The sequence below is a fragment of the Furipterus horrens genome, unplaced genomic scaffold (assembly GCF_987537825.1).
Source record: "Furipterus horrens unplaced genomic scaffold, mFurHor1.1.pri manual_scaffold_5, whole genome shotgun sequence".
In the NCBI taxonomy this organism is placed as follows: domain Eukaryota; kingdom Metazoa; phylum Chordata; class Mammalia; order Chiroptera; family Furipteridae; genus Furipterus; species Furipterus horrens.
Genome location: NW_028327175.1, coordinates 122,489,803 through 122,501,442, shown reverse-complemented (window position 1 = coordinate 122,501,442; position 11,640 = coordinate 122,489,803). Strand labels below are relative to the sequence as shown.

At 50.4% G+C, this 11,640-nt stretch overlaps 1 protein-coding gene across 3 annotated transcripts; it reads right to left on the bottom strand.

Moving 5' to 3' along the window:
- Positions 1 to 2,511: 2,511 nt before the first annotated feature.
- Positions 2,512 to 8,089, bottom strand: STX4 (syntaxin 4). Of its 3 annotated transcripts, XM_090277649.1 has the most exons (11): positions 7,803 to 8,088; positions 7,514 to 7,615; positions 7,303 to 7,402; positions 7,111 to 7,185; positions 6,547 to 6,617; positions 4,591 to 4,699; positions 4,442 to 4,518; positions 4,069 to 4,206; positions 3,030 to 3,140; positions 2,856 to 2,954; positions 2,695 to 2,760 (listed from the first exon to the last, which is right to left on the bottom strand). In XM_090277649.1, exons 1-10 carry the CDS (start codon positions 7,830 to 7,832, stop codon positions 2,874 to 2,876), a joined length of 894 nt encoding a protein of 297 aa, XP_090133775.1. In that variant the 5' UTR covers positions 7,833 to 8,088; the 3' UTR covers positions 2,695 to 2,760; positions 2,856 to 2,873. The 3 variants fall into 3 exon arrangements, with proteins under 3 accessions (XP_090133773.1, XP_090133774.1, XP_090133775.1); XM_090277647.1 differs by lacking the exon at positions 2,856 to 2,954 and having other exon boundaries at positions 2,512 to 2,760; positions 7,803 to 8,089; XM_090277648.1 differs by lacking the exon at positions 2,856 to 2,954 and having other exon boundaries at positions 2,512 to 2,760; positions 7,303 to 7,424; positions 7,803 to 8,086.
- Positions 8,090 to 11,640: the final 3,551 nt, after the last annotated feature.

Sequence of the window (11,640 nt, the reverse complement as noted above, 5' to 3'; positions counted from 1 at the left end):
CGAGAATGACAGTGTGTGTGTGTGTACACACCCATACATATTCTGGTACCACAGGGCTGTACCAGAAATGTCAATGATCGTGCTCATATATACTCTGCTGCAGGATTTTGTATCATATAACCTCACATCTTGGTCAAGGATAAAATGTCTTGACTCAAGATAGACAAATCATAAGCAGGTCAATGTAGCCTGACCTAGACCAATCAGGTTCCTTTGCTTAGGAATTTGAACCATGAAATACTGAGTGAACGAGATCAGTAGAGAGAGATGCAGCTGAAAATTTGTGATCCAAGATGGATTTCGAGAAGCCATAACTAACCAAGACCCTGATTTCTGAAAGTTGGGCTGACAGGATTTCAGTGCAAAACCTGCCCTTAGCTCCTTACCCAGGTCAGTTTCCCACAAAAAGGGGTATACACAGGGAGCCTGTGAAATCTCCAGTGCATCCTGCTTGTCTGCTAGGTCTGCTCCAGACTTGCCATTCACCTGTTCAAAAACTTTCCATGGGTCCCCTAGCCCTCAAGAAAAGTTCAAACTGCTGAACTTGGCCTCCAAGGCCTCAACCTGGCCACCTAGCCACCTCTTCCAGGAGGTTCTAGACAGTTTCCTGAGCGAGAGAGGTAAGCAGCCTTTCAGGGGTAGTGCTGTTTGAACGGCCAGACGGAAGTCACGTGCCCCACATGGACACCCAGCTGCATAGATGTGGCAGTGTCTGCATAGGTCTGACAGTCTATCAGATCCCAGTAGGTATCACACGTGGTGCAGTTTTATTCCGAAGGCAGAAAGGAGGAGTGGAAGGAGACCAACAGGACAGAATTCTGCTGAAGATGTAGGCTGCAGGGGAAAAGATGGAGAATCAGGGAAGCCCAGAGACCTTGTGTCCAAATCAGTCTTCTATGGGGGCAGAATCTGGCGGCTCTGCAGTTTCTCCCTTGGGTGGATATCAGATGGTTTGCACAATGCTAAGAATGAGCTCTTTCCTGTAGGTGTCTAGAATTTCATCTGTACACAGAGCACATGATTTCAGGCTTGCGCAGGTGCAAGGTCAGCGGCTGGGGACCGGAACCCAGCCACACCTCCTGTGAAGGCCCCGAATCCCCATCCCTGCCAGTCTCTCACAAGCCCACAACCTTCGCCTCTTTCGAAGGTTTGATCATGCTCCCTGTGCTCTGTGATCCAATCATTTTTGGGTGCGACTGCAGAGTCACTGAGGCGCCGCCCATATCAGCATCCTATGTCTAATTGCTCTTTAATACTGGGGTGTTCAGTCCCTGGGACGCCCTACTGGTCAATCCCGAGGCCCTTCAGGAACATTCAGGTCCACTAGCCAATCGTTTTCCAGTCACAGCCACCATCCCAACCACATCCCATACACCACAACTGCCCCAGCTGCGGCTCCAGGGCCACCGCAAGGCTCTGTAGGCAGACACCCAGCCACGGAGGGAGGCAGAGAGGGCAGGAGTCCTGTATTTGGGGCCCAGTCCCATCCTCTGGCCCCTTGCCCTGCCCAGGTCCAGGAAACTGCACCAAGAACATCCCATGTAGCCCTTCCACGGCTCACATCACTATGGCACCCACGTGTGTGCCCCCCATTCAGTGGCTGAAGCAAGAGGTACTGTGGCTGGAGGGGCTGGGCAGCCAGCGGCAGCAGTGGCAGGGATTGAAAGTAGGATGGGACAGGGCGGCCAGAACCAGACCCCCAGACCTTGGATGGGGTCAGGTGCCACCTCATGCCAACCAGGCTTCAGAACCAGGAGCTGCCTTAGCCCTGAAACCAGATGTCTGAAGACAGGCACCACACCCAGCTCCGGAAACTAGGCACCTGCCCTTGGAATTCTTAGAAATTTAGAGTTGGGGCCCCGAGCTCAAGTGCCTCATAAAGACCAGGCTCCTCTGCCTCCTCTACCTGCTTCAGCCATATAACCCCTTAGAAATGGTGTGGCTGATCCTGAATCCCTGGGTCATCAGGCTGAACTCTTGTGTAAAAGGCGGTGCCTTTTTCTGGGCACAGGGCCTCGCCTGTGGGGCACTGCCTGGCAACCTCTCCCATAACTGGCTCCCCATTTAACATTCCACTCAAATGTCACCCCCTCTGAGACAGGCCCTTCCCTGTCCACTGTATCCAAAAAACAGCCTGTTACTCACACTGCCTCTTCTCCTTGGCTGCAGGAATGTCCACCGATGCCTTGCCCCCCACCACATACCCACATGTCCCGTGTCCCAGCCTGACCTGGCCCAGCCTCACTGCTTCAGGGTTAGGCACCCACAATGGTCTTTCCCAGGGACAGTACTGAGCCAGATGTGGATATTGCCCCTCCCAACCCCATGTGTTCCTGTAGGAGACAGAAGGGTAGTGCTAGCCTGCTGTGGTCACAGTGCCTAGGACAGTCTGACTTAAGCTTGCCTAGGCTGGGCTGGCAGGATGGTTGGGGGGTGGGAAGACTGGATACCTGCAGGCCCTGAGCCAGCACTCCAGGAACACACATGCACAGGGAAGTCTCCAACTTTTTTTTTTTTCTTTTTTTTAATTTCTTACAAAACCATGTGTCCCACCCAAGAGGACACAGCAGGCCCTCCGCCAGGCATTGTGGCCCAAGGAGAGAGGTCCCCATGAACAAGTGGCTGCTAACCCCAGAAGAACAGTCGGCCCCTCTGCACAGGGCCAGTGCGAGGAAGGGGGTTTGGCTGGAGGCTCTGTGCCGCCCCTGCCCCAGCTGCTGGCAGAAAAGGCAGGCTGTGGGTCCCTGGTGCTCTTCCTGCCTGCAAGGGAAGGAGGGAAAAGAGGGTCTAAGGAGAGGAAACAAGGCTGGGGCCAAGGACGGGGCAGTCTAGGGGGAAGGCCCACAATATCTCACCGAGAATGCACGATGCTATCAAAACAATATGGAGACACAAATGATGACTGCCAGAATGAGGACAGTGATGGACACACAGATGGCAATCAACACTTTCTTCTGTGGGAGAAGAGGGGGTCAGGGAAACTCAGGAGCAGAGGGAGGGCCACCCAGGGGAGGGGAGGGGAGGATCACCTTTCGAGCCTTCTTCTGGTTCTCCAGGGTCATCTTGACATGTTCCTGCCCACGTTCCACATAGTCTGCTGAGCTCAGGATGTTCTTCTCAATCCGATTGATCATCTCTCCCTGTTCGGAGAAGGTGACGGTTCAGGCAGGTCGGGGTGAGTGGGGGAGGAGGTCCCAGCAATCCACTCTGCCCCAAATGACCAAAGGACATTCCTGGCAGAAAACACTGCACTAACAAAGACATGGCGGTCGGACCACATCTGATGCAGTTCCCACGCTGAGGGTGGCTTCCAGGCTCCATTCTATCATTAAGTGCCTTCTGCCCTGCTCCCTTGCCCCACAAAACCATTATTTGCAGCAGTTTCTCAGAGCCAAGTACCTTAAATAGCTCATACCTTTTCACAGAATGAACTTTTGTCCCCTCACAAAATTGCCTGAATTTGCCCACTCTTCTAGGCCTGTCTCCTAAAAGCTGTGAAGCTCTTCCCATTCCTGCCTCCTCATGGCATCACCAGCCTCCAGGTTCTGGCACTCCCAAATGAAATCCCTCCCCCATGACTCCCAGCTATAAAAGGGTATTGGCTGCAGAACTAATGGGTCAGCTCCTCCAGAACAGGGCTAAAATCTCACTTCACCTCACACAACCAGGGCCAGGGCCAGAACACTTCCCACCCCAATCTTGTACATATTTTAGGAGGCAGGCCCTCTAGGGGGCAAGTTTGACTGGAGCTCTTAGATGTATAAGGGTGGATTCTGTTGGTGGAGGAGGAGCCAGGGTTAGTGGGCTCAAGTATGGGGCTGGGGAATGCTATGTATAGAAGAGTGGCCATCTTGGTAGCTGTAGAGGTGGATACAATTCTGGGGCACAGTTAAGCATGGAAGTAAGGTCCAGCCTTGAGGGCATGGCCCAGAATGGAGGGGAACAAAAGCATTGGGAGGAGAGGCTACAGGTGGAGGTGGGCTGACAGTTATGGCTGAGGGTTCTGACTGAACATGGTCTCACATCTGGGGTATGGGTCTAGTGCAGCTGACTCCCTGGGGCACCCACCTGCATCTCCACTTCAGTAGCTAGAAAAGTGAAGATCTCATGAAGTTCACGAATACTGCGTTCAAGCTGCTGGATCTCACTGTGCCGGGCCGAGATCTCATTTAGGGCCTGTCGAGTCACCTGAGTGTCCTTCAGTATCTGGGGAGTGGACAGGAGTAGAGGAACAGGTAACAGGGAAACCAGCAGCAGGTCAGAAGTTCCTGTTGATCTTTGGGGCAGCCCTTGGGTCTAGAACTGGGCCAGGGCTCTGCTGAGTGACTCCAGGCATGCAAATTCATTCCATTCTGGGCCTCAGTATCCCTTCAATCAAAAAGGGCCAGAGCTTGGAGAGGATGGGAGGCCCAGCAGAGGGAGGCTGGCTGTGGCCACTCACATTGGACACAAACACTTCGCTCTGCCCGCTGTCCAGCATCTGCTCTAACTCCTCATCAGATACCGTTCCAGCATTTGCTGTGAAGGAAAAGGCCGGGTTCAGAGCTGGGTCAGGTCACCCCACCCTGTGGGCCAGGCGGCACAACTCACTGATCTTCAGCTGCCTCCGAATCCGCTCCACATTCTTCTCCCGGTATTCAGACTGCATTGAGTTGCACTTGTTGATGAGCTCCACAAATTGCTGGGACAGGACCCCATGCTACAGATGGGAGAATATAGGCTGGGCACTCCTGGAAGGATCCCTGCCCAGTCTGGGCCTCAGTATCACATTAGTACATTAAGTAAACAGCATGAGCTATTATAGGTGCTTGCTGCTTTACCACCATGAAAGGCTCCCCCATTTTCTCAAAGTAAAAGCCAAAGCCCTTACCTGCCCCTCCCCAATTTTGCCTCTGACCTTTACCTCCTTCCTCTGTCCCTTCCTTATTTCCTCCAACTACAGTGGGCTTCTTCCTCCTCCCTGAACAAAGCACACTCCCACCACAGGCCTTTGCACTCATTGCTCCTTTGGCCTAGAATGCTCATGCCACACAAAGGCCTTTAAGTCTTTGTTCCAATACAGAATTCCCTCACTTATCGTGGGTATTACATTCTAGACCCCCCCCCCGCCGCCCCCCACCGCAATAGGTTGAAAATCCACGAAGTAGGAACCTTACATTTATCTTAGTATTTATATATATTTTAAGGCTTTATAAACCCTTCCCACACACTTATAAACTGTTCCCAGTCCCTTATTAACCTTTCCCACTCATTAACTTTTTCCACTTTTATAAACACTACTTATGTTCTTAAACATATTCTACATTCTTAAACCTACGTAACTTTAACAACATACGTATACAGTCCTGCAAAATCCCACGGTATAGCAAAAATTCCATGATAAATAATTAAATATATTTTTAAAAATCCCGCGATACAGTGAGGCCATGATAAGTGAACCGCTATATTGAGAGGGACTACTGTATTACCTTTTGAATACAGTTTTCTTCACTTCATTGAAATTGCAACCTGCCTTCTTTGAGCACTGTCAATCCCTCTTCTCCTGCACCTTTTTCCTTAATACTTAATGATTTTCCAAAATAATTTACTTATTTATTATGGTGATTGTCTTTCTCCACTGGGATGGAAACTCCATGAGGATATGGATCTTCGGTTCACTGCTGTAGTCCAAACAGCTAGCCCTCAATACATACTTGTTGAATGCCTGCTTCACTGCTTGGACTAGAGGTGTGCTAGTATGCCTGCAGTTCAGACCGCTGCCCAGATGTATCAGGTCCAGCCAGGCCTTCCGCCTCTTACAATGATGACCACCACAGGCTCCCTTTGAAATGTCCTCGCACCTCGTCCATTCCCCTGACGCCTTATTCCTTGGAGTTCCTCCTTCAGAGACACAACTGTACTCCTGGCTTCAGGTGCACCCTTTTAAGACACCCAAACTGCTCCATCTTCAATCTGGGCCCCTTGCTGAGCTCTGGAATCACCTACTCCAAGGCTGACCTCCAAGAATTCCAAACCACTCCTCTGATGAGGCCAGTCAGATCACCTCAAATCTCCTTCCTAGGATGTTGATTCAGTGACCTTCCCTCCAGGGAAGTTCCACTTCCTGAATTCTTGAATTCTGCCCATGGAGCAGAGGATGTCCATGTCATCTCAGCAGGAAACCTCCCAGTCATTTATGACTGCTTCCTCTACTTCCTTGGGCAGGGCCATTAGTTAACAAGTCCTCCCTCAGTAATGTCTTTGTCACCTACCTATTCAAGCTTAACTTTCTGTCTTGGCTCCTAGAAAGCATATGTCTCCCAGAGCTGAGCCCAGGTCATATCTACAGACTCAGCAACTTCTCATGGAATGCAAAAGAAGGCAGGGAGTTATAATGGATTGGGAAACAGGAGACCTGGATTCTTAACCTTGAGTAAGTCCTTTCTCCCTCTGAGCCTCTGTTTCCCCATCTGGATAATCTCCAAGTTCCCCCCTTTTTACTTCTGTCATCTAATAATCTATAAAATACTTGCTGAAATGTCCTATTAATTGGAATAACAAACCCACCTGGGTTTTTCTCATCCTTGTGTTGACTGAATTATAATTCTCATCAGCTTCCTCCTTCTGGGGCTCTATGGCTGTGGGAAGACACAAGGGGATGGGGGTGGACCTGTGGCTTCTGAAAACTGTTTGGGGATCAGGGCGCAGAGCCTGGGTCATACCCCAGCCACACAATACAGAGGTCCTTATCTCCATACAATATTTTTGGGAAATATAATTGATCATAAATGATTAATGCTAAGCCTTTGACAGGATAAAGTATATTTTCCTTTGCAACATCAGATAATTCTCACAAGTATGTAGAGGCTTCCTAACAAAACCCCCAAATGCATGCCCAAAGAATGCACACTGGGCAGCAAGAATTTTAGGAGTAAATGGTTTCATAGTAAAAAAAAAAAAAAAGGAACCCAAGAGACAGGCATGTTCTATGGGAAGTGCTATCCAGGAGATGGAGATTCTAGACTGTTGTGTAACCTAGATATATCACTGGCCTCTGGGCCACACACTCCCCAGATATGTCAGGAGCCGGCAGGACCAGAGGGAAGAATCTCTCAGGTCCTAGGAGCTCACCCTTCAGCTGCCCGCGGATCTTGCTCCCCAGCTGTTTGATCTCATCACGCAGATTCTGCAGGTTCTGCTTCATGTCTGCACAAGAGAAAGCAGTCCCTACATCAACTTTCCCTTGCCACCATCTGCTTGGAACTACAATACCCAAAAATCCCTCTGGTTAAGCATGCGTTCTGCACCCCGGTCTTCACTCACTCTCCTCGGGAAGGGGAGTGGCCAGGATGGTGACCTGCTGTTTCTCCAACTCTCGGACTTTATTCTCCAGCTTGACAATAGTCTGCCGAATTGTCCGAACCTGGAGAGGGTGATCGAGACGGCTGAAGGAGATACGAGGGTACTCCAGACCGCGCTGCTCCTCGGGTCCTCCAGCCCCCTCGTGAATCCAGGCAGAGACTCAGGCTCATACCTTCTGGAAGAACTCATCGTCCGGGCTCCCCAGCCGTGCCGTGCCCGGGTGTACCACCAGCGCGATGCGCTCCTTGTCCTCATCGTCCGAGCTGTCGTCCCCCTGCCAGGGCCGAGGGCACTGGCATCACTTCCTTGCTGTCGCTATCTCCCCACAGGACTCCCTGGCTTCCGGGTCTCTCCTTCCTGGACTTCAGCCACCCCTCCCTGCCCCGAAGACCAGGAATCCTGCATTCCAGCCAGACCCCACCCCGTTCTCCCGTACCAGCCCTGCAGCCCCGACTTCTCACCTGCCTCAGCTCTTGGGTCCTGTCCCGCATGGTGGCCCGAGCTCCCTCTCCCCGGCACCTCAGCCCGGAGGGCCTCAAGATTCTAAGTTTGGAACTCCCGTACTCCCTTCACACTCTGACACTTCCCTCCGCCTTCACCCTGTGGATCCCCAAATTCCCCACGAGCTGCGAAAGGCTCTGTCCCTGACACCATCCACAGTCACTGGGAAGGAGTTAACCACCGAGACCCCCAGGTTCCACAAGTTGGAATTCCCTTTCCCCCCTCCCGCTCCCGCAGCCGAGGCCCCTCCCCCGTTTGGATGATTCCGGGCATGCGCAGGAGTTTGCGAGGCGGAGGTCGGAAGTTACAGCGCCCCTACCAGAAGCAGAACTGCAAGGATGTGAGAGCCCGCCCCCTTTACCGGAACTGTCGTATCTTTAAACGGCAATCTCGTTGCCAGAAGGGGTGGGAATGCGTCACTGGTACGTAATCTGAGAGGTCCAGCATCTCACATCACCCCATGGTGTACCCTCGCGTCACGTGACAGGCCCGGTACCAGCCTTCCGGACCACGGAACGCGATGCATTGACTGTCACGTGTCCCGCCTTCTGTCACCTGCGTCTCTGGAACACCCCTCTCCCCACGAAGTACCGGGCGCCCGAGCTGCGCCCCTCCAGCTCTCACGGGGCGGGAGAAGGCACTGACTAACCCCAGAGACCTTTTGAGGCAGTGGGTGGTAGGACCCTTGATGAATTTGGCTCTATTTCTTTTGGGTCCAGGGGCGTGGGCAGACTGAAGACGGAATTTGGGGCTGTCAGCATCATGGGACCTTGAAATTAAGAAAATAATAAGCTTCAGCGGCAGAATTGCAGGGTTTTGAAGGCAGAGAATCTGGGGGTGGAAAATGACCTCATCCAAGGCAGAAATCTCTCCCGCATGCTCCTGGCACAGCCATTGAGCGGTGGGCGGCTGGCGCCCTGCTTGAACACTGCAGTCCCGCTGCACTCACCACCTTATGAGCAACGAGACTGTTTCAGGGCAGCTCAGGCTGAGAAAAGTGTCTGAATTAGGCTGAGGAATTTGCCTGGGTCTACCCTCCTTAGCCATCACCCCCCCCCCCCCCCAAATCTGCTGACATTCCACATAGTGGACTGTGAGCTCTTGAAGTCCGGGCATGACTGGCTTGTTCTTACCTGAATCCCCAGCACCTAGTTCCGTGCCTGATGGGACCTCAATAAATATTTGTAGGTGGAAGTTCAGCCTTTCATGTGTCTGAAAATAAAACTAATGGTTTCTTGGTTTTCTCTTTTAGGCTTCAGGCTCTCACAATGACACCTCTCTAACCTTGGTCTTCTAGATGGTCATTAATTCAGTAGATATTTATTGGGCACTTACTATGGGCCACTGTTCTAGGGGCAGGGCATACATCAAGGCCTAACAGATAAAAATGCTTAGCACTTGTGGAACATACATTCATCGGATAGGAGTACCAAAGCCACTGTCTTTGGACCTCAATCTTCCATCTATACAATGGGTGGCAGTAGGGGGATGGAGAGATCATCTTTATGGGTATTCCCTGCTGTAAAGTTAAATGGTTTGAGTTTGGAAACTCAAATGCTGTCTGATTCTATATGAGGGGCTTTGATCTTTCTCCTCTTCCCTTTAGAACCCAGCTCGCCGGCAGTCAAGAATGAAGACATGAGGTTGCTGCTGCTCTGATCGCAGGGGAAATGAAAGGTTGGAGGGGTTTCAGGAGGCCAAGTCCTGTCCCTCGGAATCCCCTGGAGATCAAGAGGAAGGATTTCTCTGCTCTTGGGTCTTCCATATCAGCCTCTACCTCCCTGCCCCTCTCCCCTTCTCTGTCTCTATCTTTATCTCTGTCTCTTTCATACTCTATCTCTCTTTGTGGTACAGTGGAAGGAATTTTGGACATCTGACTCCTAGTCCTGGGTGTGGTCTTGAATAATTCATTGCTCCTCTCTGGGACTCAATTTCTCCATTGGACAGCTTAGTCAGGTAATTGCTACATTGCCTAAGGTAAAAATTGAACAATATCAAGTGGCGTTAGGAAGATATGGAAGGGTGTTGGAACATGTTGAGTGTTTCCCCTCTACGGGTTTTTACTGCTGTGAGTTCAGCACTCTCTGGGCCGGGCAGTCCTACCTGCCTCTCTCTGCCTCTCAGCCTTTTGATGACTTGCCTTCTTAGTTCCCAGCTGTGATTTGAAATTGTTACTTCCTTTGTTAAATTGCCTGGGGATTATGATATTCATCATTTTATTCGTGGTCTCTGGGTAGGATCACAGAGCTTTGGGATGTTGACTTAAATTCCCAGGAGGCTGGGCTTAAAGGCTTGTGGAAGGGATGAGGGGTAGGGGGGGTCATCCAGGGAGAATGGCTCTGGGGATGGGGATTTCCAGACCTGAACCCTTATCTTTGTTTCATGGTCCTTTGTTACTTAGGCCCTTTGAGAAACCTTGAAGTGTGTATGAAGTATACCGGGTCTTGGATATGTGGGTATTGGTGATGTGTGTGTATTTTTCTTTCAGTCTGTATAAATATCAGGTCCAACCTGATCCTGATGCTTGGAGGCCTTCCCTGACTCTTCCACTTGTAGGTCCATCCTACCAACACTGGAGATGGTTTAGAATCCCAGTTCATTCACTTACTAGATAACTCTATAAGGCAAGTTACTTAACCTCTCTATGCCTCCGTTTCTTCATTGAAATAATGAGAACAGTAACAGTGTCAACCTCATAGGACTGCTGTAAGGATTAAATAAGGTGATATAAGTAAAGTGAATAGAACAGTGTCTGGTACAGAACAAGTGCCATGAAAGTGTTTGCTGCTATTCTATGCCAATATAGTGATGATTGTTACTCTGAGGGTGTCAGCAGTCCCAATGTCTCTGCCAGGGATCCCACTCTGCTGTTTGTCCAGGGCCTCCTCCCTCTTTTCATCTCCTGAGCCCCATTGTGCACCAGGTCCTTGGCTAGTGGCCTTGCTAACTCCTGCAAATCTCTCATGCCTCCACTTGGATCTGACACACCATACATTTGGCTTATTTATTTTATGTATTGCCTGTCTTTACCCCCCTGCACCCTACTAGAATGTAAGCTCCATGAAGACAGGAATTTTCACCTGCATTATTCACTGCTGTGTCCCCAGCACCTACAACCGTGCCTGGAACACAGTAGCTGATCAATAACTATTCATAAATGAATGAAATTATTTATTTTTAATATAAAATTTATATAGCATTTACTATGTGCCAGGCACCAATATAAGCACTTCATAAATATTTACTCATTTAATCTTCATATCAGTTCTGTGAGATAGATTGAAACTGAGGTACAGAGATATTAAGTAACTTGCCCAAAGTTACCCATTAGTAAATGAGAGAGCCAGGATCTGAACCCAGAAAGTGAGCTCCAGAGTCTATGCTCTTAACCAGTACACTATGACCCAAGGAAAGTACTAACCAGAGGTGGCTCCTGGTGTTCCATCCACCTTCAGGGACTTGCTGCCACCTATTGATGCCCTGCTTTGGATTATTTGTGGGGAGGAGGGGGGCAGGCTGCCTGCAAGACTGAGCCTTCTCCCCTCCCCTGACACAAGGTCTCTTCATTTGGGGCTGACAGCTGGGGATGTTATTGGTTCTCTTCCCTCTCATGTTTAGCTGTGTCCTCCATAGGCAAAGGTATTCATACATGTCTCAAGTAAAGGTCCTCTGTTCACTCCACAAATGTCTATGAAGCTGTTTTTTTGGCAAGCCCAAGGGCCACAGAGATGAAGCCCCTACAACTTTTTCCTCATGATGTGCTTTGGGCCAAACCTTGATCACTACTTAGAGCTTCAT

Bases quoted from the DNA above. Each gene is read 5' to 3' on its own strand.
- STX4 (XM_090277647.1), bottom strand. From the start codon at position 7,832: ATGCGGGACAGGACCCAAGAGCTGAGGCAG. The intron at 7,186-7,302 runs GTGAGTGAAGAC...TCTCTTGTGCAG, and splicing joins CACTCCCCTTCCCGAGGAGA to ACATGAAGCAGAACCTGCAG. The intron at 4,519-4,590 runs GTGAGTTGTGCC...TTTCCTTCACAG, and splicing joins TCGGAGGCAGCTGAAGATCA to CAAATGCTGGAACGGTATCT.